This window comes from Chiloscyllium plagiosum, chromosome 14 (assembly GCF_004010195.1).
Source record: "Chiloscyllium plagiosum isolate BGI_BamShark_2017 chromosome 14, ASM401019v2, whole genome shotgun sequence".
Lineage (NCBI taxonomy): Eukaryota > Metazoa > Chordata > Chondrichthyes > Orectolobiformes > Hemiscylliidae > Chiloscyllium > Chiloscyllium plagiosum.
This window is the reverse complement of record NC_057723.1, coordinates 56,785,030-56,812,601: the sequence shown is the minus strand read 5'-3', so window position 1 is coordinate 56,812,601 and position 27,572 is coordinate 56,785,030. Positions and strand designations below refer to the sequence as shown.

At 40.3% G+C, this 27,572-nt stretch overlaps 1 protein-coding gene across 3 annotated transcripts in view; it reads left to right on the top strand.

The window, feature by feature from the left end:
- Positions 1-27,572, top strand: part of crebrf (creb3 regulatory factor) — a 74,889-nt gene that overhangs the window by 14,958 nt on the left and 32,359 nt on the right. For 2 of the 3 annotated variants that reach the window (XR_006313640.1, XM_043703846.1), the window contains exons 2-6: positions 5,950-6,127; positions 8,570-8,677; positions 9,213-9,338; positions 13,790-14,858; positions 19,549-19,746. Coding sequence is in view for 2 of the 3 variants with exons in the window: in XM_043703846.1 (XP_043559781.1) it covers positions 6,119-6,127; positions 8,570-8,677; positions 9,213-9,338; positions 13,790-14,858; positions 19,549-19,746 (1,510 nt within the window). In the remaining variant the exon portion in view is untranslated. The remainder of the gene's footprint in view (positions 1-5,949; positions 6,128-8,569; positions 8,678-9,212; positions 9,339-13,789; positions 14,859-19,548; positions 19,747-27,572) is intronic. The other variant, XM_043703847.1, reaches the window with a different exon arrangement.

Below are 27,572 nucleotides of genomic sequence, written 5' to 3'. Positions count from 1 at the left end.
TCCCTTCTTTTTGTCCACTTACTTCGCCTATCAATATCTCTTTGTAATCTGTTTGTCTCCCTCTCTCAATTTGCCTTTTCACTTATTATTGTCTGCAAATTTGGCTGAAGTACGTTTGCTTCTGCCCTTCAAGTTATTCATATATATTATAAACCATTGAGGTCCCAGCACAACAGTATACTGTCTCCAACACCATGGGCTCTTCTATAGTCTTGCTCCTACACCATTTCTTGAGCAACATGTTCAATTGATCAAACCAGCTATTCCAATGCTCACTAGCATACTTTCCAGTTGTAATTGCTTCAGCATTGGTTAGCATGTCTTCACTGCCTATGTCCCAAATCTAATTTCATGTATATATCACTCCATCTTTCCATTTCATTACCTCCTTTCAAACAGCTCTTCAAACCTTTATTCAATTAAGCTTTTCACCTTCTTACCTAATATCTCCTTGTGTGGCTCAGTGTGATAGTTTTTTAAGTCATGTTGCGAGGAAATAGTGAGACATTTTGTTACTTCAAAGGCAATTTTATATATTTCTTATTTTCTAAAGTCTGCTAAGACTTGTGGGTATTTAGCAGATCACATTTTCTTATAAATTTCACCCCAATACTCCAATATCCTCCTGACTTGCATTGGAGGCAGAGGTGGTTTGCGATGATAGGGCAGGGGTTGGTAGTGAATGCTGGCTTAGCCAGTGAAAATCATGTTCCATGAAACAATATACAACACTAAGTTGGCCCCTGGGATGAAAGGGTTTGGCTTGTATTCTTCAGAGTTCCAAAAAATGAGAGTTGATCTCATCCAAACATACAAGATCACCTGATGAAGGAGCGTCTCTCCGAAAGCTAGTGTGCGTCCAATTAAACCTGTTGGACTATAACCTGGTGTTGTGTGATTTTTAACTTTGTACACCCCAGTCCAACACCGGCATCTCCAATACAAGATTGTATTGGAATGTTTCTTCTGGTCAGGGAATGTAAACCATGAGAAACTGTCAGAATAAGGGGCTGATATTTTAGGATTGAGATGAAAAATTAATTCACAGAAAGCATTGTAAGTCTTAAGGATTCTCTACCTCTGCTGGTTATTGATGGTCCATTGTTAAATATATTTAAGGCTGGAACAGACAGATCAAAGTCTTGGAATCGAGGGATAAGGGCAGCTGGTGGGAAAGTGAAATTGAAACCCATCAAATGGCAAATAAGGCTTATTAAGCCATATGGTCAATTACTCCGAATTCTTGTGTTCAACTCTTAAAATACTTATATTCGGAAGTGACACTGCAAAGGCCATGCCTTGTTTTTGCTTTGATCATGATGTAACCCATGTCCACACATCTGTATCAGTTTTTAACTGCTCAAGTCGTTCAGAATCGAACATTAGAAGGTGTTCATAACCCTGACAATTTACAGTTGTGTTATACATTTTTGTTACTAAGAATATTACTTTCTCTGGAAATGTTTTTCTTAGTTTCCAACCTTGACTTTTTGATGGCTGTTGTCATCTGCTATGTTCTATTTCAGGAAGCCACATGAAGATTTTAGACATCTTCATGTACAAGATTTTTGTACTGGTTCATGGAATATGGGTGGTGCTGCTGAGCTAACTTTTATTGCCTTAGTTGCCAAGAGGAGAGTGGTTAAAAGTGAGCTACATTGGTGTGGGTCCAGAATCAGATCCTGGGCCGCCTCCAGCACCAAGTTCTAGCCACCCGACGCCTGGAGGAAGAACACGTCATCTTCTACCTTGGGACCCTCCAACTACACGGGTTCAATGTTGATTTCACCAGTTTCCAGATCTCTCCTTCCCCACACCTTAACCCAGATCCAACCCTCCAACATGGCACCACCTATGTGAACTGTCCTACCTGTCCTGTCCATCTTCCCACCTATCTGTTCCAACCTCCACTCCAACCTATCACCATCACCCCCCACCTCCATCTATCTATTGCAATCCCAGCTACCTTCGCCCTCCCATTTATCTCTCAGCCCCCTTGCCCCCCCACCCCTTCTATATTCTTGATGAAGAGCTTATGCTTAAAATGTTGACTTTCCTGCTCCTCAGATGCTGCCTGACCAGCTGTGTTTTTCCAGCATCACACTTTTTGACCATACGGGTAAGGATGTCAGATCATGGGTGGCACGGTGGCACAGTGGTTAGCACTGCTGCCTTGCAGCGCCAGAGACCTGGGTTCAATTCCCGCTTCAGGCGACTGACTGTGTGGAGCTTGCACATTCTCCCCGTGTCTGCATGGGTTTCCTCCGGGTGCTCCGGTTTCCTCCCACAGTCCAAAAATGTGCAGGTTAGATGAACTGACCATGATAAATTGCCCATACTGTGAGGTGAAGGGGTAAATGTAGGGGAATGGGTCTGGGTGAGTTGCGCTTCGACAGGTCGGTGTGGACTTGTTGGGCCGAAGGGCCTGTTTCCACACTGTAAGTAATCTAACCTAAAGTAATCCTTTCCCTAAACACCATAACTGAATCACTTATTTTGTTTACAACAGTCAGTGGTTGTGTGCTCACCATTTGGGTCGTTTTGTATTCCAGATTTGAATTCACATTTCACTATCTGTCACGCATATTCTTAATATAAATATTCTTGTCCACCTTTGTGCTTCTAAGCAGTGCACCAAGAATGGAACACCACAAGATGAATGAATGCTACTTATGAAAAGAAGGCTGGTTAGAGACCCCCAATGGGGCACAAGAGGCTGAATTGTGATGACAACACATCATATTGCTCTAAACCAGCACGAGCTTAAGATGTTTTGCTAACAGGCAGCTGTAATGGCAGTGGTGAAGTGGAGGGGAAGGAGCAGGAATTCAGCCACCTACAGAGAGACCAGTTGTTTCCCGATCCATTATATCCATGCTCCTACTGTGGGGGTGGGTCTGTTTAACCAGCTTAGTGATCTGGATACAGACGTGCTAGTCTCTTTCAACAAGGAAACTTGAGCCAGTAATGGCAGATGATTGAGGTTGCACTGCAATTCATTGATCTGTGGAGAACGTAGCATTTGTAAGTTGCAACAGCTGCAGTGGGTGCTGAGTCCTCTGTTATCAGATACTGCAAGATGTTGAACCACCTAGACTGTCAGCTGGAGTTGTCCAAACTGTTAAATAGATGGGATGAGTTCCAGACTGTAAATAAAGCAATGGACCAAACTACAGGTGGTCTCATGATCTTGCAAGCCACAATCTTAAGTTTTCAGGCAGGTTTTTTTATTGCATAAGGTATTTGGGTATTTAGAGCAATCGGCCACTTTCTGAAACTTGGCCTTACGAGGCTGTCCTCCGGCATATCTACGGCAGAATAAATAATGGACTCCCCATTTCCCAGAGAAGGTGGCACTGTTATATTCCATCCATTGTGGCTGCTGCCCACAATAACAGTACATCTCCCTGTGAGTATCCTATTCAATGATCTATCTTACCTTATCTACTTTAAGACGTCTGTTCTTTTTCTTCCTTCTCCTCTTCCACCAGGTCTTTTAGTGCCATATGTGAGAAACTGCATTCTCTTTCCCTTAGTCCTTGAGCCACCATTGAAATTTATGTTGTGTGTTAGTCAGAAAGCATATTTAACAACTTAAATGGAAATGAGTCCATATATCACAGCAAGAAGATGCTTTTAATGCTAATAATGCTTCTAATTGATTCTTGTTCAATCTACAGTTGATTGTATTCATAGTATTGGACATATTTAAATCATTGTAATGATTGATTACCTCTGAAATTGCAAACTAAAGCACACATGCGTTATTTGCACAGGATAGTAGTACCTTTCCACAGCTCTCAAATGTTGTGATGTGCTTGGAATATCTTTTCAAAATGTGCTTCCTGTTGCATTGGCAAAATAAGAGATCTTAATGGGGGTTCTTTCTTGTCACAAGCCTTTACTTCCTGCTTTGCATAATGGAAACTGCATATAAGCACTTTGTAGAATTGTTGCACAATATTTCCTGTGAAAGTGTAGTTGTAGGCTTTACTGGTAGATGGCAGTGTGATGCTTTTTGTTAGGCAAAAGTGAAGATGCTCGAAACCAGAGTTTCGATCAGAGTGGTGCTGGAAAAGCACAGCAGATCAGGCAGCATCCGAGGAGCAGGAAAATCGACGTTTCGGGCAAAAGCCTACCCTGATGAAGGGCTTTTGCCTGAAACGTCGATTTTCCCATTGATGCTTTTTGTTCCCATTACTGAGCATACATTAATCTCAAAATATATAAATTCTGTGGTAACTTGTAATTTGACTGTGAGTTTTGAAACTTTATTCAAAAATAGTTTGAATATTTGTGTGCGTGGTATTTCTCCTTAGTATATGGACTACAATAAGTATTATAAATTGTAATCATTATGCTTCATCACATTGCTCTCTGATTTGAACTTCAAATTAAAGATTTGTCCTGAATCTGTTTTTGATTTTCTCGGCTATTTATGCCTCAAATCATCCTAAACCACATTTTCCCCCATATTGCTTTTTCTTATTTTGCCTCTAGCAAAGAGGCACATGGTGGCCTTTAAATATTACATTAACTACAATTTTCCCTTAGACCTTTCAACTGATTCCTTCATGTACTTGGCTCAGCCATATGTCTATCTGAATACAAACATCAAAATAGGGATGAACTAAATGTTAGAGTTGCCAGTGGTACCCATGCCCCATAAATAAATATTTTTAAAGAAAATCTAATCATGTCTCCCAGGATGTCCCAGATCATTTCACATTCAATTAATTAGTTTTTACTTGAAGTACAGTGGATTTAGTTATCTGTATTTAAGAGCAGAGATATAATTTAATATATTGCCATACTTTTTCTTTGGTAGGGTTGTTAAAGGAAGAATTTTGGTTCTGCATCCTTTGAAGAGTGCTGTATCTTTCCATCCACCAGATCCGATGGGATATCCAAGTAGTTAAAATCCTACCTGAAAGCCTGTCCCATCAACAACAGTGCATTCGATCATAACATACTGACGTGTCTGTCTAGATTGTATTTTCAAAATACCGTATGAGACTTGAACCCACAGACCTCTGACTTGGAGACACAAATATCATCAACTGAATCAATGGCAGGATTGTTGTCTTGATGTAAATGTCTGTCATTTTAGAATCAAACAATTTCATTTATTGACATTTGAGATATTTTTTAGTTTTTGGTTCAAGATAGTGCATCATATACTTTGAGGCAATCAAGCAGGCATTGTTCTTGTCCAGGATGTATGGTTAAAACCGCTTCAGAATTTGCTTGTATTAAAAACTACAGTTTTTAACTTTTTCTAGCATGTATGAGTCAGAGAATTGCAAGTTTAATTTGTATATTTTTTAGTTTTTTTTTTCAAAAACGAATGCCAAGATGGGTTGATATGCCAGATAATTATTTTTCACTAAATGTTTCTTTCCATGGTGCTACATTGATGGGGTGGGAACGAGTTCCTATTGAAATGGTTGGACGTGGCTACTACACCTTGTAGATAGGTTGTTCTGCATTCACTGAGTAGTTTGATTCCTGTTCCTCAAAAAAAATGAAACAAAAATGTCTCTTTTAATAGCCAACAGAAAACCAGTTGTTCTGTGTTCAGGTACATATGATGTCTAAATCTACACTAAATGTTACTGTTAAATATTGTTAACAGTTGGCATTCCCTTGTTCCATCATTCCTGAAAGTTTCTTTGATCCCATCTTTTCCCGAAAGTTGATCTTAAGATCTGCATTAGAATTGCCCATCTATTTCTTGTACTATGATATTCTAATGTACATAATTGTGAGAGTGTGTTTTGGAAAAGCAGTTAATGTCAGGAACTATGCCTCAAGTGATAAACTTCAAGAGGCAAGCAAATTGATGTAAATAAATGTAAGAAACTGCAGAATTAAATATTATGATTTTAAGTAATGCTTAAGTATGCTGGAGTTTATTGTAATTATGTAAATGATTTTATTTTCTGTTAGGTTTGCAAATTAGAAGGAACATCTGACCAGAAGAAAACTTCAGTGAAGTGATAGTTGAACCTCTAGTTAACATTTTTAAAATCACTTCAACCATTTAGTAAAACTGGAAACAGCTCGACCAAGACTACAGAAAATAAATTGCTTGAATAAGCCAGATGTGGGCTTGGCAATGCCGCAGGTAGATGTTTAAACTTTTTCCATTAAATTCCTGACTTTACAGTAATAACAGGAACACTTCAGTTTGCTTACGTTCAGAATGAATTAATATTTGAGTCAAGCTATGCAATATGTTTTAAAAATTACTTTGCTCAATATTTCCAAGAGCTAAAGTTTTAACCACTCTGATGTAGTATGAAAAGTAATGACTTTGCCCCCGCTTTAGCAAGAACACATCTATACTATTGATGTAAAGACATAATTATTCTTGGGACATTAACTGCACAGTATTAGTAAAAGATATTAATTTGCAAAATAGCTTGTAATCTGCAGGATAGAACTAAAAATAATACCATTCATAATTAATATTGCTTGCTTTATAATTGGAAATATGTCTTCATTCTTAAGGCTGTGATATGATTTTATTTGGCAAATTTTATATTGAAATCCTATGTGTGATAGTTTTGATTGGCATTTATAGCACAGGAACATGGCATTCAGCCAAACTGATCCATGCCATTGTTTATGCACCACCTGAACCACCTTCCATTCTTCTAACCTATTCAAGTATTATTCTATTCCTTTCTGTGTCGAATAGTGTATGACTTTCCCTTGTTTGTGTCTGTGTTAATCAGCCCAGTTACACCTTACGGTGGTGTGTCCCACATTTATGCAGGCGTAGTAAGGAAATTTCTTCTCAATTCTTCATTTGGCTTTATTAGTGTTTACATTTATATCTATGGCCTCTATTCTGTTCCCTTCACAAAAACAAGCTGAAATATGTTTTATGTGTCCTTGTTAAACCCTTTCTTGTTGTGGCGGGTCTCATGAGATTTTATTTCTGGATAAAAAAATAGCATGAATCTTATAAATTCATAATGAGAGCGACGTTATCTTGAAAGACTTCAATAAGACGTTCGACAAGTTTCCGCATGGTAGACTGGTTAACGAGGTTAGATAATTTGGAATACAGGGAGAACTAGCTATTTAGGTACAAATTGGCTTTAAGGTAGGTTACAGAGGGTGGTGGGGGAGGGTTGCTTTTCAGACTAGAGGCCTGTGACCAGTTGTAGGCTGCAAGAATCGATGATAGGTCCACTGCGTTTTGTTATTTATATAAATGATTTGGCTGTTGAAGAAGGTTATGTCAGAGTACAATGGGACCTTGATCAGGTGGGGTAAGGAGTGGCAGATTGAGTTTAATCTAGGTAAATGTGAGGTGCTACATTTTGGTAGGGCAAGTCAGAGCAGGAATTGTACACTTAGTGGTAAGGCCCTGGGGAGTGTTGCAGAGCAACGAGACCCTGGAATGCAGGTTCATAATTCCTTGAAGTTGGAGTCACAGGTAGAGAGAGTAGTTGTTGTGGCTCTATAAGACATTGGTTTACTGTGATCAGTTCTGGTTCCCCTCCTATATGAAAGATGTTGTGAAATGTGAAAGGGTTCAGAAAAGATTTACAAGGATGTGGCCAGGGTTGGAGGGTTTGAGCTATTGGGAAAGGCTGAACATACTGGGGCTACTTTCCCTGATGTGTCGGCGGCTGAGGGGTAACCTTTTATAGAAGGTTAAAAAAATCATGAGTGGCATGGATAAGATGAATAGTCAAGGTCTTTTCCCTTGGGTGGAGAATCCAAAATTAGAGGGCATATGTTTAAAGCAAGACGGGAAAGATTTGAAAGTGGTCTGAGAGGCAACTTCATGAAAAAGTTGCGTGTACGGAATGAACTGCCAGAGGAAGTGGTGGAGGCTAGTATAATTACAACATTTAAAAGGTGTCTGAATGGATATATGAATCAAAAGGGAAAAGGGCCAAATGATGTCAAATGGGACTAGATTAATTTAGAATATCCGGTCAACATGGACGTGTTGGACCGAAGGATCTGTTTTCATGCTGTACATTTCTGTGACTCTAACTGACAGTCCTATTATCACTTAAGTAAATTTTGCAGCAACATCAATACTTCTGTGTCCACTTTATAACATAGAGAGAAGTATGCTCCTGTTTATGTGATCAATTCCTCTTTATCTTGTATTTTAATCCATGTAAATTTTATTCCTAATCTTCTATTAATTAAATTCCTTTTTTTCCCGCTGCAATAGTTATTTTTAATTAGTGCAGCTCCTACCTTATCTTTCTTCCCTGTTCTTTCTGATTATGTTATAACTTGATTGGCAGCCCTATTCTTTAGACATGTTCCTGTTATTCCTACTATATCTGGTCCCTCTTTGGAATATTTCTTTAAGTTCCCCTGTTTTATTATGAATAAACGTGTTGCTTTACAAACAGCTGAATTTGAGTATGAATAGTTCCTGCTCCTTTATTTTTAACAGTCCTATTATGTTATTTTTATAAACTCTCTTCCCTGGCCATTCATCTTGCTGTCTTCTTTACCTTAGTCTGCCCTGTTATCTTATCTCCTATTTCTTTTACTTTTTAATCTTTTATCTTTTTCCTCATACCAGATTTCCGTATGGATTCTGTGGATCGACAAATATACTCATCCCGATGTACTTGATTTTCACCTGAAAATCTTTCACTCTTGCTTAAAGAAAACTGTTAAGTGTTCATGGGTAAATTGAATTCTGGCAACCTCAGGGTTTGATGCACAATGTATTTTAATTTTGTTATAATTTTGTAATCTATGAAATTTAATAATTACGATTAAGATTAGAATGATACAAAATGATGCTTTTAGCATAGGAGGTTATTTCAAATATAGATTGTTCTGCTATAACGTGCGTTTTGTTAATGCAAATTCGCAATAACACAATTGATGAATTGGGGACACTGTTTCTAAAGGACAAACTTTTAAAGTGTGTATTGATTATAACATGATTTCTGCTCCATTAGTTTAAATGGTGCTGCTGGTACGCAATTTTCTTAGAACACGGGATTGCATGAGAACTTAACTACCACGTTAGAGCAGAACTGTTTCTATCAGAATTGTCGGGGAACACAGATAAAGGATAACGCCCTGTCATAACTCAGTAAACAGTTTTATAACAATTGCAGTATAACTTCTCCAGATATTTCTCATTTGCTTATAGGAACTTTGTTTTTGATGAGTGCTCTCCTAATAACTTGTATATCCTTTTTATTTTATAGCCCAGTGTTAGCGGAATGGATCCTCCATTTGGGGATGCCTTTTGCAACCGTCCATTTCCAGACCAGGTCTTAACTAGTACCGATTTGTTGGGGAATAATTCAGACCCTGATTTCATGTATGAACTGGTAAGATTTATAGTACATAAGTAAATCAACAACTTGTTTACTCTGTATGTTTCATTTACTAGCGTTTTTTCTTTTTGTGGTTACTTATATCTTTATGTCCGTTGTCTCCTCTTCTGTCTTAAAGACACTGGCTTTTTTTGGGGTTTGTTCCATATGAATTAGTTAAGTCATTTTAATCTATTTCACAGTTAACAGTTAGTCGTCGAGATATACAGCTCGGAAACAGACCCTTCAGTCCAACTCATCCATGCCAATCAACTATCCCAACCTAATCTCATGCCACTTGCCAGCACCTGGCGCATATCCCTCCAAACCCTTCCTATTCATATACCCATTCAAATGCCTTGTAAATGTTGCAATTGTACCAGCCTCCTCCACTTTCTCTGGCAGCTCATTCCATACATGCACCACTGCATGAAAAAGTTGCCCTTTAGATCTCTTTTATATCTTCCCTTAGCTCTGGACTCGCCAATCCAAAGGAAAAGACTTTGTCTATTTATTCTACCCATGCCCTTCATGATTTTAAAAATTTCTATAAGGTCACCCCTCAGCCTCCCACGCTCCAGGGGAAACAGCCCCAGCCTATTCAACCTCTCCCAATAATTCAAATCCTCCAACTGTAGCAACATCCTTGTAAATCTTGTCTGAATACTTTCAAGTTTCACAATATCCTTGCAGCAGGAAGGAGACCACAATTTCACGCAATACTCCAACCATGGCCTAACCAATGGCAACATGACCTCCCAACTCCTATGCTCATTACTCTGACCAATAAAGGAAAGCATGCCAAACGCCTTCTTCACTGTCCTATCTACCTGTGACTCATCTTTCAAGGAGCTATGAACCTGCACTCCAAGGTCTCTTTGTTCAGCAACACTCCCTAGGACCTTACCATTAAGTGCATAAGTCCTGCTAAGATTTGCTTTCCCTAAATGCAGCACCTTGCATTTATCTGAATTAAACTCCATCTGTCACTTCTCAGCCCATTGGCCCATCTGATCAAGATCCTGTTGTAATCTGAGGTAACCTCCTTCGCTGTCCACTACACCTCCAATTTTGGTGTCATCTGCAAATTTACTAACTGTATCTCTTATGCTTGCATCCAAATCATTTATGTAAATGACAAAAAGTAGAGGACCCAGCGCCGATCCTTGTGGCACTCCACTGGTCACAGGCCTCCAATCTGAAAAACAACCCTCCATCACCACCCTCTGTCTTCTACCTTTGAGCCAGTTCTGTATCCACCGAGTTCTCCCTGTATTCCATAAGATCTAACCTTGCTAATCAGTCTCCCATGGGAAACCTTGTCGCACGCCTTGAAGTCCATATAGATCACATCCACTGCTCTGCCCTCATCAATCCTCTTTGTTACTTCTTCAAAGAACTCAACCAAGTTTGTGAGACATGATTTCCCACACATAAAGCCATGTTGACTATCCATAATCAGTCCTTACCTTTCCAATTACATGTCAATCCTGTCCTTCAGTATTCCCTTCCAGCAACATGTCAGACTCACCGGTTTATAATTCCCTGGCTTGTCCTTGCCACATTTCTTAAATAGTGGTACCACATTTGCCAACCTTCCAGCACCTCACCTGTGACTATCGATGATACAAATATTTCAGCAATGGGCTCAGCAATCACTTCCCTATCTTCCCACAATGTTCTAGGTTACACCTGATCAGGTCCTAGGGATTTATCCACCTTTATGCGTTTCAAGACATCCAGCACTTCCTCCTCTGTAAAATTGACATTTTTCAAGATGTCACCATCTATTTCCCTACATTCTGTATCTTCCATGTGCTCCTTCACAGTTAACACTGATGCAAAATACTCACTTAGTATCTTCCCCATCACCTGTGGCTCCACACAAAGGCCGTTTTACTGAGTTTTGAGGGGACCTATACTTTCCCTAGTTACCCTTTTGTCCTTAATGTTGTTGTAAAAAACCATTTGGATTCTCCTTAACCCTATTTGCCAAAGCTATCTCATGTCCCCTTTTTGCCCTCCTGATTTACCTCTTGAGTATAAGGGCAATAGGAGGATACTTTTCTAAGGGTTCACTCGATTTATCCTGTCTATACCTGACATATGATTCCTTCTTTTTCTTAACCAAACACTCAATTTGTCTACTCATCCAGCATTCTCTATACCTACTAGCCTTTCCTTTCACCCTAACAGGAATATGCGTTCTCTGGACTCTCGTTATCTCATTTCTGAAGGCTTCCCATTTTCCAGCCATCCCTTTTACCTATGAACATCTGCCCCCAATCAGCTTTTGAAAGTTCTTGCCTAATACCATCAAAATTGGCCTTCCTCCAATTTAAGCTTTAAGTTTTAGATCTGGTCTATCCTTTTCCAATCACTATTTTAAAACTAATGGAATTATGGTCACTGGGAACACTGGCCCCAAAGTGTTCCCCCACTGACACCTCAGTCACCTGCCCTGCTTAATTTCTCAAGAGTAGGTCGAGTTTTGCACCTTCTCTAGGAAGTAAATCCACGTACTGAATCAGAAAATTTTCTTGTACACACTTAACAAATTCCTCTCCATCTAAACCCTTAAGACTATGGCAGTCCCAGTCTATGTTTGGAAAGTTAAAATTCCCTACCATAACCACCTTATTATTTTTACAGGTAACTGAGACCTCCTTACAAATTTGTTTCTCAATTTCCCGCTGACTATTAGGGGGTATAATACAAACCCAATAAGATGATCATGCCTTTCTTATTTCACCCAAATAACTTCCTTGGATGTATTTCCGGAAGTATCCTCCTCCAGTACGGCTGTAATGCTTTCTCTTATCAAAACTGCCACTCCCCTCTCCTCTCTTGCCTCCCTTTCTATCCTTCCTGTAGCATTTGCATCCCAGAACACTAAGCTGCCAGTCCTGTCTATCCCTGAACCATGTTTCTGTAATTGCTATGATATCCCAGTCCCATGTTCCTAACCATGCCCTGAGTTCATCTGCCTTCCCTGTTTGGCCCTTTGTATTGAAATAAATGCAGTTTAATTTATTTGTCCTATCTTGTTCTCTGCTTTGTCCCTGCCTGCCCTGACTGTTTGACTCACTTCTTTTCTCAACTGTACCAGTCTTAGATTGATCTCTTTCCTCACTATCCCCCTGAGTCCCATCCCCCCACCTTACTAGTTTAAATCCTTCCGAGGAACTCTAGCAAATCTGCCTGTCAGTATAATAATCCCCTTCCAATTCAGATGCAATCTGGCCTCCTTGTACAGGTCACTTTTACCCGATAAGAGATTCCAATGATCTAAAAATGTGAATCCTTCTCCCATACACCAGCTTCTCAGTCACGCATTCATCTGCTCCATCCTCCTGTTCCTACCCTCACTAGCTCATAGCACCGGGAGTAATCCAGATATTACTACCCTTGAGGACCTCCTTTTTAAATTCCTGCCTAACTTTCTAGTTTTCCTTCAGAATGTCATCCTTTTCCCTTCCTCTGTCATTGGTTCCAATGTGTATAGTGCCCTCCTGCTGGTCCCTCTCCCCTTTGAGAACATTCTGCACCCTCTCTGAGACATCTTTGATCCTGGCACCAGGGAGGCAACACACCATTCTGATGTTTCGCTGCTGGCCACAGAAACGTCTGTCTGTACCTCTGACAAGAGAGTCCCCTATCACAATCGATCGTTTGGAACCCGATGTACCCCTCATTACGTTTGAGCCTGAAGCTTGGCTGTTCATGCTACATTCCCCGGAGAGTGCATCAACCCATACATTTTCCAAAGCAGCATACTTGTTTGAAATGGGGATAGCCACAGAAGACTCCTGCACTATCTGCCTACCTCTCTTATCTTTCCTGGAGTTAACCCACCTATGTGACTTTCTCTGTCGCTTTTCTCCCTTCCTATAACTGTTGTCCATCACACCTCCTTGTTCTTGTAAATTCCTTATTGCCTCTGTCGCTCCAACCGATCAGAGTTCTTTTTTAATTGTAGACAAGGAGCGTTTTCAGGCTGTTAATCCTGAGGGAAGATCACCACGAAATCTGATTCTATCCACTTCAGCATCTGCACAATAACATTTTCTAGTAGGAGTCATTGAATTATGAATGAGAACAGGAACTTGAGTCACCCGTTAAGTGCTTCTCTCTGGTGTATGAAGAGAGAAAGTCACGACCCTTGTGGTGGTTCATCTGAAATTATCAGGCAGACTGTTTCAGTCTGCATTTTTTACTTTATCTGTATGCCAAGATTTACTTACCCACCAGCAGCAACATTCTGTTTGCTCACAATCTGTATTTGTTGTGCAGAGTTAAATGTACTGTAAACATCTAATTGTAGTTATATCCTAATTAAATTATAAAAAAGATATTTTGACTTCTGGTCCCCAAAGAGAAGACTTAATTTTGAGACAAAACCTTTTTTGATTCTACCTCCAATCTAATTAATATCTTGTTTTAATAGAAATTTTTATTTCTTTCAGGACAGAGAGATGACTTATACTCACAGCTCGAGAGATGATCCTCTTACCTTGGGAGATTGTAAAGACCTTGAACTTTTAGAACCATTAAATGACTTACTGGATTCCGATCCTTCCTATACTTCAAACTGGGAGCAATGGGACACGTGCTGGGAAGACTTGACAAAATACACCAAGTTAACTAGCTATGATATTTGGGGAACAAAGGAAGTGGATTTCCTTGGGCTGGATGACTTTTCCAGTCCTTATCAAAACGAAGATGTCATAAGCAGGACCCCAACTTTGGCCCAGCTAAACTGTGAAGATTCACAGCCTGTTTTGGATTCATTATATCATCCTGATCTACTCAAGAGTTTAAATCAAAATTCATTAACCTCTTCTCTGGCTGGTAAAAAACTTGCAGCAAACAGGGCAATGCCACTAGTGTCATCTGCCAGAAGTCCTTGTATAGATGCTTGCTTGCCAGAGACTACCCAAAAGTTAGCCAAGTCTGTTTCTTCTAGTGCTACTGTGGACAATGGCAACACAAATCAGCCCCTGAATACCAAAATAGGGCCTGTTCTTTTAGACAACAAAGACTTTGTTAAAAAAGCTAAAGTCTGGATCAATCCAGTACCACTTGGTAAATCAACATTGGGTGCTACCCAGGTGCACAGTGACTTACCAGATGATTCCTGTTGTAGTGATAGTGGGGCTAATGTCAGGAAACTGGAGAAAAAGAATGTAGAAAGTATTTATTCCAATAAAGCACCCACTGTATTCAAAGAAACTAATGACCCGAGTACTCGAACTGAAACTATTGAAATTTTATCACCATCTGTCCCTGATCACACCCAGAAAAAGGAAGAGCACAATTATTCTTTGTTTATTTCTGATAGTTTGAATGAGCAGTCTCCAAGTATTGAGCAGGAAGCAGAAGATGATGATGATGATGATGATGAGGACCATGATGAAGGATTTGGTAGTGAGCATGAATACAGTGATAATGAGGAAGATGATGACGATGATGATGATGAAGAGGAGGAGGAGGAAGACAAGGATGATGATGTCAGTGATACCTTCTCTGAACCGGGTATTTGTGCTTTATTACATTAAAACTGAAATAATGTTTAACTGTTCAATAACAAAATACTCGAGAATCTGGAGTGGGAAAGAGGCCACTTAGTTTAGTTATTCTGTGTTGGTATTTATACTTTATAACAGTTTCCCCTTTGATCTTCCATCAGAATTTGTGCTTATAGAAGCATTACAGTTTTTGAGTTCAGATTGTTGCCATATTTACAGAGTTGTTTTTAAGAATTATAATTTGGTTATAACCAGAAGAGTTGTAACTTGTTATAAAACTTGTTATAATTTGCTCTCAGCATATTTTTACATAGACATAGTGTTGCTAATTTCAATATGATTTAATAACTGGGAGAATGTTATTTAAATAATTTTGTTGAAATGCAAAGAATAAAAAGAAATCTAACCATATTTAGAACAAAGAACAAAGAAAATTTACAGCCCAGGATGAGGCTCTTCGGCCTTCCAAGCCTGAGTTGATCCAAATGTACTTTCTAAACCTGTTGGTCAATTCCTAAGCATTTGTATCCTTCTGCTCCCCACCTACTCATGCATCTGTCCAGACGCATCTTAAATGAGTCTACCGTGCCTACCTCTACCACCTCTGCTGGCAACGCGTTCCAAACGCCCACCACCCTCTGTGTGAAGTACTTGCCGCGTGTAGCCCCTTTAAACTTTCCACCTCTTACCTTGAAAGCATGACCTCTCGTTGTTGAATCCTTCACCCTGGGAAAATGTTTGTCTCTATCCACTCTGTCTATACCCTTCATGGTTTTGTAAACCTCAATTAGGTTCCCCCCTCAATTTCCTTTTTTCTAGTGAAAATAAACCTAATCACTCAACCTCTCTTCATAGCTAGCACCTTCCATACCAGGCAACATTCTCGTAAACCTCTCTGCACCCTCTCCAAAGCGTCCATATCGTTTTGGTAATGTGGCGACTAGAACTGTACACAGTATTCTAAATGCGGCCGAACCAATGTCTTGTAGAATTTTAACATGACTTGCCAGCTCTTATACTCACCTTCAGGGTACAATGGACCTGCACTCCCAGATCTCTCTGCCCATCAACGTTTCCCAAGGCTCTCCCGTTCATTGTATAATTCGCTCTAGAATTAGACTTGCCTAAATGCATCACCTCACATTTGTCTGTATTGAAAGCAATCTGCCACTTTTCCGCCCAACTCTTCAGTCTATCTGCATCCTCCTGTACTCTCTGACAGTCCCTTATGCTTTCTGCTACTCCACCAATCTTCGTGTCATCTGCAAACTTGCTGATCATACCAACAGTGCCCTCTTCTAGATCATTTATGTATATTACAAACAACAGTGGCCCCAATACTGACCCTTGTGGAACACCACTGGTCACCTTTCTCCCTTCATCTACTACTCTCTGTCTCCTGTTGCTCAACCAGTTCTTTATCCACCTAGCTAGAACGCCCTACACACCGTGTGACTTCACTTTCTCCATTAGTCTACAATGGGGAACCTTGTCAAACGCCTTACTAAAGTCCATGTATATGACATCAACAGCCCTTTCTTCATCTATCAACTTGGTCACTTCCTCGAAGAACTCTGTTAAGTTGGTAAGGCACGATCTCCCCTGCACAAAACCATGTTGCCTATCACTGATAAGCTCATTCTTTTCTAAATATAGATAGACCCTATCTCTCAGTACGTTCTCCAGCAACTTCCCCACCACCGATATCAGGCTCACTGGTCTGTAGTTACCCGGAATATCCCTAATACCCTACTTGTACAGGGGGACAACATGAGCAACCTTCCAGTCCTCCGGCACCTCACCTGTATTTAAGGATGCCGCAAAGAAATCTGTCAGGGCCCCAGCTATTTCCTCTCTCCCCTCCCTCAGCATCCTGGGATAGATCCCATCCGGTCCTGGGGATTTGTCCACCTTAATAACCTCTAGCATACCCAACACATCTTCCTACGTATGCCAATGTGCTCCAGACTAATCAAACTTCTATCTCTAATCTCAAGATTCATCATTTTCCTCTCCTCAGTGAACACTGATGCAAAGTAATCATTCAGAATCTCGCCCATTCTCTCAGGTTCGGCACACAGCCTTCCTTCGTTATCTTTTAGTGGACCAATCCTTTCTCTACTTACCCGCTTGCTGCTTATATAAGAATGAAATGCTTTGGGATTTTCCTTAATTCTGCTTGCTAAAGCTATTTCATGACCCCTTTTAGCCCGCTTGATTCCTTGTTTAAGAATTGTCCTATTCTTCCGATTATTCCTCCAGGGCCCGTACTGTTCTTAGCTGCCTAGACCTTATGTATGCTTGCCTTTTCCTCTTGGCTAGTCGTACAATTTCTGTGGTCATCCACGGTTCACGAATCTTGCCTTTCCTATCCTTTGCCCTCAACAGGACATGCCTATCCTGCAGTACCGTTGACCTTTCTTTGAAAGCCTCCCACATCTCAAATGTGGACTTGCCTTCTAATAGCTGTGTCCAATCCACATTTCCCAACTCCTGCCTAATTTTGATATAATTGGCCTTGGCCCAGTTTAGTACTCTTCCCTTAGGACCATTCTCTTCTTTATCTACGAGTATTCTAAAACTTACAGAATTGTGGTCACTGTTCCCAAAGAAATTCCCCACGCAACTTCTACCACTTGTCCTGGCTCGATCCCCAGTACCAGGTCCAATATGGCCCCTTCCCTTGTCGGACTATTGACATACTGCTCTAGAAAACTCTCCTGGACGCTTTGTACAAATGCTACTCCATTCAGACCTCTGATGCTAAGTGTATGCCAGTCAGTGTTGGGAAAATTAAAATCTCCCATCACCACTACCCTATTGCCTCTACATCTATTCATAGTCTGTTTACCTATTTTTCTTCTACCTCACGCTCACTGTTGGGAGGTCTGTAATACAGCCCCAACAATGTAACTGCACCCTTCTTATTTCTCAGCTCCACCCATAATGCCTCACTACCCAAGACTGCCATATTGTCCTCCTTTAGCAGAGCCGTGATATCGTCCCTGACCAGCAATGCAACTCAACCCCCTCTTTTACTTCCCTCCCTGTCTTGTTCATACTTTAAAGGTAACAGTATTAATAAGTAGCATATATGGTTCAGTAACCAAAATAGAAAATGTTATGTGACACAATATGGTATTGATTGAGAGATAATTGCTCAGTTGCAATGTTTAAGGTGCTGTTTTCAAAATGCAAATAAAATACTAAGTTATGTTAGCAAAGAGTACAAATAAAAGTAGTCATTTTCGTATATGATGATAGAATGATGTTGCATAGGAGGAAGCCACTTGGCCACCTTTGCTTGTTAATATTTTCCCTTCAAGTATGTGTTCAATTCACTCTTTAATCTGTTTCTATTGCAGACAGTGCATTCCAAATCATAAGAACGCTGTTCTTTTTTTTAAATTTCTGATGTCACATTTGATTGTTTTACCAATATTATTTATTCTCTAGTAGAACCTTTTGGAAATGGTGCCTGGAAGAGTTTCAAAACTATCACATGTCACCTTAAACATCTCTCCTGTCAGGTGAACACACCCAACCTCTTCACACCTGTCACATAACTGAAGTTCCTTTTTCCTGATACCAACCTAGTTTCTGTGATCTCTCTTAAGATCTTGGTATCCTTCCTGGAGCATGGTGTCCTGAATTGAAATCAATACTTCTATTTGTTGTAAGATGGTGGCGGAGTAGGATGCTCTAACCAGAACTAATCCAATCCGCCCATTCCTCTTTTTCTTCTCTTTTTCATCCTTTTTGTGCTTTTTTCTTCTCCTTCTTTCTCTTCGAGCCATGACTCCCGGCCTCCGGTGATGATTCATGGCCTGGCGCAGCGGCCTCCTGGTGTGGCGACCTCCCGACTTGGTGCAGCTGCCTCCTCCCATATGGCTCTCCTAGTGTGAAATGGTAACCTTCCAGCCACCTACAGCGAGTTCCCCCATGGCATGTTGCTGGCTTGGTTTGGAGTCAGGGCCTAATGTGGACTAGAAACTAGGTGCCAGTTTGGTCTGTTGTACTGAACTTTCATTTCTGTAATGCTGGACATTTAATTTCTCTATTGTCTAGGATCTTGTAGCTAAAGAAGCTGTGCCTAGGTCCTTTTGTATCTAAGTTGGCACTGTAATTGGAGATGTAGAAATTGTTCACTATATTCATTGAATATATGTGACAATAAAGACTATTCTAATTATAATTCTACTTCATCTATGGACTGATCAACATAAGTTTCTTACTTTTACATTCTATTCCTCTATTCATAAAGATGAAACAATAATTAGAAATAAAAGCAGAAAATGTTGGAAATTTTTCTGTCAGGTCAAGCAGTTTTTGTGAAATAAGCAACCGTTAATGTTCCAGATCAATGACTATCCATTAGAACTGAAAGAGAAGTTTTCAAGAAGTGGGAAGTGCAAGAATGGGAGGGACAAAAGCAGAGGGAATGATTCTTAACAGACTGAAAGATGGGCAAGATTAAATGACAGAAGAGTTGGTAGGGAAAAGCTGAAAGAAGGGAAGACAGGATGGTAAAGATAGAAAAAAAACTGTAATTGTCAGGAATTTAAGTTTATCATGTGACAAAAGTAATTCGTGTTTTATACAGAATGTATTTATAAGAAAATGTCTTTAAGTTGCTCCTCATTTTCTATGCTGCTGCATTCAGAATGTTGATAATGTTTTGTTTTTCTTCCATACAGGATTTGAAAATGACACAGTAGATGACATGAAGGATGCATTAACAGGTATCTCCAGAAAAAGGAGCAAAAGAAGATACTTCTGGGAGTACAGTGAACAGCTGATGCCACCACCCAAGCAAGATCGAATGTTGAAGCCTTCTGAATGGGATAGAGATACTTTGCCCAGTAATATGTATCAGAAAAATGGTTTACACCATGGTAAGCTGACAGAAGTAAATTTTAATTTTGGTTTTGCTTTACTTCAAATTTTAAATCTAAAATGTAATCTGTATTTACTGCCAAAATACAAGTACAACCTGTTTAGTGATTTGTTAGGAACATGTTTGAATGTTCTATCCCTTTTTGTTGCCAGATTACACATTTTACTTTGAATTATTTACCCTTGCCCAATAGTATATTATATTACTAGAGCAGGGAAGAAGGAGAGCAGCCATCTCTTTAATAATTGTTTTTCAACAATCTTGCAATTGTTGTATGATTTCTTTACCTCTGTGCTATATACATTATGATCTTTTCTGGCTTAATTTCTTCCATAACTAGTACTAATATCATCACAATGAGCAATTTTGAATTTTGTTTTCGTTAATGTGGGATCTTTAATTAATTATCTGGAAGCTACCTTAGAAAACTTCCAAAAGGTTTCTATATCTCTTTTTACTTTATGGGACTTGCTCTTTTTCTCATCATTATCACTGCCAACGCCAGCACCATCAAATTCAGTACTGACTCCAATTGAAGTCTCATTGCTTTGTTGGGTTAAAGTGTTGAGTCAATAATGGCCTTTTCTGATTGAGAGCAGTGTTTAATAAATTTTGGATATTTTCAAAGAAGTGTCCTAAAATATGATCCTTAAGACAGTACCTGGTAGCAAGATAAAAACCCCTTCCACCAATGGGGTACTGCCATTTAATGCAGTGATCTCAAGCTAGATTATTACATAGTCTCTTTCTCTCCACAATTCTAAATGAAGGTTCCTTTTCAAATGGAAATGGTTTGTGTAAAACTGTCTAAACAGAGCATGTTATAGGCTTTCAGATGATTTGAAAAGTCGAACTGCCTCTTTTGGCATTGTTAATAGCCAGGAAAATGGGCTGTTATGTAATCCCAGTTAATGTTATTACCAGGCATGTCAGAGATCATATTTTCATTCATTTTGATTTTAATAAAGTGAACTAAAGCTGAAATGTAAACACTCAATGAAGCAAATTTTGCTTTAACCATAAAAGTGACAAAAAGAAGTGAAGGTTGAAATAACTGCACATAGGCTAGGATCCCGTCACCTAGTTACCCTTTATCTATAGAAATGTGCAGCGTGGAAACGGACCCTTCAGTCTGGTTCATCCATGCCGACCAGATGTCCTGACCCAGTCTGGTCTCACCTGCCAGCACCTGGCCCGTGTCCCTCCGAACCGTTCCTGTTCATGTACCTGTCCAGGTTCCTTTTTGATGTTGGGATTGTGCTAGCGTCCGCCACTTCCTCTGGTGGTTTATTCTACTCGTACCACCCTCTGTGTGAAAACGTTGCCCCTTGGATCTCTTTTTAATATATTGCCCCTCTCATCCTGAACCTGGGCCCTCTGGTTCTGGACTTCCCCGCCCCGAGAAAGGGACTTTGTCTGTTTATCCTATCCGTGCTCCTCGTGATTTTGTGGACCTCTGTGGAGTCATCCCTCGGCCTCCAACGCTCCGGGGTGGGGGGAGATGCGGGGGGAGTAGTCCTAGCCAATTTGGCCTCTCCCTGTGGCTCGGATCCTCTGGCCCTGGCAACATCTTTGCGGATCTTTTCTGAACCCTTTCAAGTTTTGCAGCATTTTTCCGGTGGGAGGGAGACCAGAGTTGCATGCAGTGTTCCAGTAGTGGCCTGGCCAGTGTCCTGTACAGCCGCAGCATGACCTCCCAACTCCTGACCAAAGAAGGCATGCCGGGCGCCTTCTTCGCTATCCTGTTGACCTGCAACTCCACGTTCGGGGTGCTGTGGACCTGCGCTCTGGAGTTTCTTTGTTCGGCGGCACTTCCTAGGACCTTGCCATTGAGTGTATAGGTCCTGCTAGGATTTGCTTTTCCAAGGTGCAGCACCTCATACTTACATGGGTTAGACTCCATTTGCCACTTCTCGGCCTGTTGGCCCATCTGGTCAAGATCCCGTTGTAAGCTGAGGTAGCCTTCTTCACTCTCCAATATTTGGTGTCATCTGCAGGCTTGCTGAGTATGCCTCATGCTCACATGCAGATCATTTGTATGGATGATGAAGAGTAGTGGACCCAGCACCTATCCTTGTGGCACTCCACTGGGAATATCCACCCTCAGTACAGCTGTAATGCTATCCCTTATCAAAAACACCACTCCCCCTCCTCTCTTGCCTCTCTTTCTGTCCTTCCTGTAGCATTTGGATCCTGGAACATTAAGCTGCCAGTCCTGTCCATCCCTAAGTCACGTTTCTGTAATTGCTATGATATCCCAGTCCCATGTTCCTAACCATGCCCCGAGTTCATCTGACTTCCCTATAGGCCTCTTACATTGAAATAAATGCAGTTTAATTTTTCAGTCCTACCTTATTCTCTGCTTTGTCCCTGCCTGTCATGACTGTTTGACTCACTTCTTTTATTAACTGTACCAGTCTCAGATTGATCTCTTTCCTCACTATCTCCCTGGGTCCTGCCTCCCACCTTAACAGGACCTCCTGAGCAGCTCTAGCAAATCTCCCTGCTAGTCCCCTTCCAATTCAGGTGCAATCCGTCCTTCTTGTACAGGTCACATCTACCCCAGAAGGGATGCCAATAATCAAAAAATGTGAGCCCTTCTCCCATACACCAGCTCTTTAGCCATGCATTCATCTGCTCTATCCTCCTATTTCTGCCCTCACTAACTCGTAGCACCAGGAGTAATCCAGATATTACTACTCTCGAAGACCTCCTTTTTAAATTCCTGCCTAACTCTCTGCAATCTCCGTTTAGAATCTCAATCTTTTCCCTTCCTATGTCATTGATTCCATTGTGTGCAATGACCTCTTGCTGGCCCGTCTCCCCCTTGAGAACATTCTGCACCATATGTGAGACATCCTTGATCCTGGCACCAGGGAAGTAACACACCATTTGATTTTTCGCTGCTGGCCACAGAAAGGTCTGTCTGTACCTCTGACTCGAGAGTCCCCTCACAAAATCGAATGCTTGGAACCCAACGTACCTCTCATTACGTTAGAGCCAGTTTCAATACCAGAAACTTGGCTGTTCGTGCTACGTTCCCCTGAGAATCCATTATCCCCTACATTTTCCAAGACAGCGTAACTTGTTTGAAATGGGGATAGCCACAGAAGACTCCTGCACTACCTGCCTACCTCTTATCTTTCCTGGAGTTAACCTATCTATGTGACTGTATCTGAGACCTTCTCCCCTTTCTATAACTGCCATCCATCACATCCCCCTGCTCTTGTGAACTCCTCCTTGCCTCTAACTGTCTCTCCAACGGATCCATTTGATCTGATAGAATTCACAAGCAACGGCATTTATTGCAGATATAATCCTCAGTAACATGTAAACTCTCCCCAAATGCCCACATCCGACAAGAATAGCATATTACTCTACTAAAGACCATTTTTGCTTCTTTCCCAGAAAATAGCACTGTCTTATTCCTCTCCAAAAAGCTCCTTCAGGTTAAATTAATACTTATGACTTAATACTCAATACTTAATAATCAAGAGACATAGCTCAATAAAATATATAATCAAGAAAAAAACCTCTCTACTCACTAATGCAGATTTACTTTAATCCCCACTTAAAATATCCACTTATCTGTTTCAGTGCTGTGACCTCTCCCAAACAGACTCCTTCAAGATCAGATGTGAAGTTCACTGTGGTTTAATTTTCCCAGACGCAGTCCGATGTCCAGTGATACATGAATTCAACAGCAAAGGCAGTAACTGCTAACCCGGTCAGTTAGCAATGTGGGTTTCTTTCTCTTTCTCTGCACTGACCTCACCATGTGGGGAAAGATATAAAAGAGACCTGAGGGGCAGCTTTTTCACACAGAGGGTGGTACGTGTATGGAATGAGCTGCCAGAGGAAGTGGTGGAGGCTGGTATAATTGCAACATTTAAAAGGCATTTGGATGGGTATATGAATAGGAAGGGTTTGGAGGGATATGGGCCGGGTGCTGGTAGGTGGGACTAGATTGGGTTGGGATATCTGATCGGCATGGACAGGTTGGACCAAAGGGTCTGTTTCCCTGCTGTACATCTCTATGACTCTATATGTGTACAGTACACTGGCTGTGGCCAGTCAGCTTGGAGTCAGTCCCTGAGGTGAGGAAACTCTGAATCCCCAGTTTGTTTGTTTATTTATTCATTATTTTGTGGGGACCAAGAAGCAACAGTGGAGGCAGGCCTAGGGAGCAGCAGCAACAGTCCCAGGTTATGGTAGGGCCAAGGCTGCACCAGTGGAGACAAGCTAGTTCCCTGTTTATCTCTGTCAGCTAGGATTCCCTGATCGACCCAGGGTAACTATCCCTATCAAGGATCTCAAACAATAAGATCTGCCTGGTTCCAATCACTGCATGGTAAAATAGAATAAACCAATCCATTTATTATTAACCCAAAGTTAAAGATTTTAAACAGTCCCATTACTCTCAAAATACTCCTTTTTTTTAATTGAAAATAAACAAAACATCCCTTTTTTTATTGGACCCAAAACAATGTGTCTACAGTTCAGCAGTCCCTGTATCTAACACCTTTGATAGGTTTGAATCACTTGTGACTTCAACTTTTAGATTGGAATCGTGATAGCTTCTTCCTGGAGCTGTTATGTGTGCATAAGTATACTCAGCTTGAAGTAACCTCTTCAGGGTTTTGTCCCATTTCTGGTCTGGAACTCATGCTCTTCACTCTAAGATAACATAGTTCATTATATATCTCCTTTCCAGAAGTACTCATCTTCATTGCCATCCTGTACCAAGGATTTCATAGGACTGCCCCATTTAAAATAAAAACTGAAATCAAAAGTCTCCCTCTCTAAGCTATAGGTGTTTCCCTTAAGGTGTTGTGGAATAGGCCAGACACCCACAAATATTTTAAGAAGGTAGCATGGACCCTAAATTTTTCTTAGTTAAAAGGCACTGATCAAACCACTCTGCTTTAAGCAGAACAATGTATTTAAACACGAGTTGAAACATTAACAAACATGCCCCTTGGCAAAAAGTAAATTCAAACCCAGATTCTTACAGTCAGAGGGGAACAACATCCAAAGAAATTTCAGGAGAAGGTCAAAGGAGTTCTGTACTGAAGCTTGCAACTCTCCTGGACCCACATCTTGTGACTCTACAGCTAAAATAAACTTGAAAAAACCTGAACTGGGACAGATGGCCACTCCCCTTCCATTGTTAAATTAGACCCTTCCTAGAATCTTCAGCACCTCTGCCTTTAAAACTTTAAAGCAAGCTTTAAAACAGAAGTTTCAGAAGTCTCTTACGAGTCTTGAATGCTCTGACATTTATGTTTGCTGCATCACAAAATAATCTAAAATAAATAAAAATGTATTTGTGGTGTGCAGAACCATTCATTCTAGAGGCAGGCCTTAAAAAATTATTTTAAAAGAAATCACGGTTGGTTAGATATACTGAGAAGTTAATCGTAAACTTTGTACACGCACAAAACCCACATGATACCAGCTGAAAAGCCAGAAACCCAAACTTTTAAAAAATCAACTCACAGTATTTATATCACAATGCAAAATTATTATCTTGCTTTTATGTCTGAGCACCAAAAAGTTTAGAAATGCACAAGCAGAAAATTGAAATGGCTAAGTTAAGAAATATTGCTGAAATAGCATCGCAGTAGATGATAGAGATTTGGGCCTGCACACTTACTGTATAATAAGCAGGACTTGTAGAGCAAAGGTGGAAATATTAAAAGCTGGATAAATACCGAAAAATGCTCTCTCTGTTAAACTTATAAAGTATAATGTATACATGAGTGAAAGCAGTATTATTATGGTAGAAGCTGGAAGCATGCAATGTTGCTGTAGCCTTACTACTCCAGGGGTCACAACATAAATTTCCCAGTTATTGAGATGGCCAATTAAATACCTCAACTGTATCTTTTTTAAATTAAAAAATCCAAGTTTCTTAATTCAGTTATTAATTTAATTATCAAATTAAACTTACTCCGTGAAGGTACAATATTGGTTAGCATTTACAGCTGTGGAAATATAAATGTATATCTTTCTAAATAACCCCAAGAGGTATTTACAATAACTCATGCTCTCACCTTCCACGTAAAAGATTTAAAATACTGATTTCTGTCTTTGCAGATGTTCACTCTAAAAGAAAGGTGAAACTTTCTGGCCTCTATGGTTATTATTGAAGACATAAAGGCCAAGTCTTAGAATGTTCTGCTGTTTTAGCATGTGTGGTTGTTACTGCCAAGCAAGGTTCTCTGAGTTTTTTCTGACACAGCATATTCAGAAAATTGAGAAGTTCCTTTAAGCAATCTTTCAGAAGAGCTTTTCAGAATGTTTTATCATAATCTCAATAAGGTATTTCTTCAGAAATAGGGCTCCCCAGCACCCTCCACTTTCAGACCTCTTGGTCCCCAATCAGTTCTCTTCAACCACTCACTGTTTAAATATCCCCAGCAAGAATCCAAAGCAGAATATGAAGTTTTCACCAATTATGTGATCTCGGAAACCTAGTGTTTACAGTGACTTTTCAACAACCTTTTGTTTCTGGAAAAAATGCACGCCAGATATAGAATCATACCCTTACAGAAGAGACCTTTTGGCCCATTGAGTCTGCACCTATCAAAATTACTCTAAATCTACACTAGTCCCACTTCACTGCACTTGGTCCATAGCCTTAAATGTTATGACACTTCAAGCGCTTATCCAAGTACTATTTAAAAGTTGAGGTTTCCTGCCTCAAGTACTCCCAGACAGTACATTCCAGATTCCCACCAAATTCTGGGTTTAAAACATGTTTCCTCAAATCTCTTCTAAACCTTTCATTTTAAAATTATGCGTCATAGTTATTGACTGTTCAACTAAGGGGGAATTTCTGCTTTCTATCCACCCTTGTAATCTTATACTCCTCCTTTAACTTTCCTTGCTCTAAAGAAAATAATCTGATCTTATCTTCATAGCTAAACTGCTTCACCAGGCAGCACCCTGCAGAATGTCCTATGCACCTCCTCTATTGCAAGCACATCCTTCCAAAAGTGCAGTGACCAGAACTGCACACAGTGCTCCAGCTGTGACCTGACAAAGTCCTGTACAGCTCCAATATAATGTCCTGCCTCTTACTTTCTATGCCATGATTCATAAAGGCATGAGGCCCAGGTAAAAGCCTTATTCGCCCTATTATCTTGTCCTGCTGCCTTTAAGGATTTTTGAACAAGCGCCCAACATCCTCTGTCCTTCTGAGCTTTTTCATACACTGCCTTTCATTATCATTGTCCTGCCTTACTTCTTCCAAAGTGCATTGCGTCACACTTATCAGGGTTGTATTCCATCTGCCCGTCTAGCCAATCTTCATATTATCCACAAACTAACATATTTCTCTCCCACCCCCGCAAAAACATGAACACATTTTCTTTTGTATAATTTCTATATTGCACGAGTAATAAAGATCCGCACTGATGACTATAGTATGCTATATACTATTGGACAAACAGCCTTCCACCACCATCCTATATTTCCTACCACTAATTTTAGGTCTAAGTTGTTAAATTATCCTGGATTCCATATGTTTTCATCCTCTCATGTGGGACCTTGTCAAAGGCTTTGCAAAAATCCGTGTCAAGTACATCAACTGCACTACCCTCATCTACACACCTGGTCATCATCTCTCAAATTTCCAAATTATTATGCATGGACCTCTTTCTGACAAATCAATGCTGATGATAATTTCTAATCAAACGTTACCTCTTCAAGTGGAGATTAATTCTCTCCTCCAGAATTTTGTCCAATAGTTTCCCTACCACCAATTCCAGACTCACTGGTCTGCAATTCTCTGGTTTATCTGAACCACCCTTCTTGAAA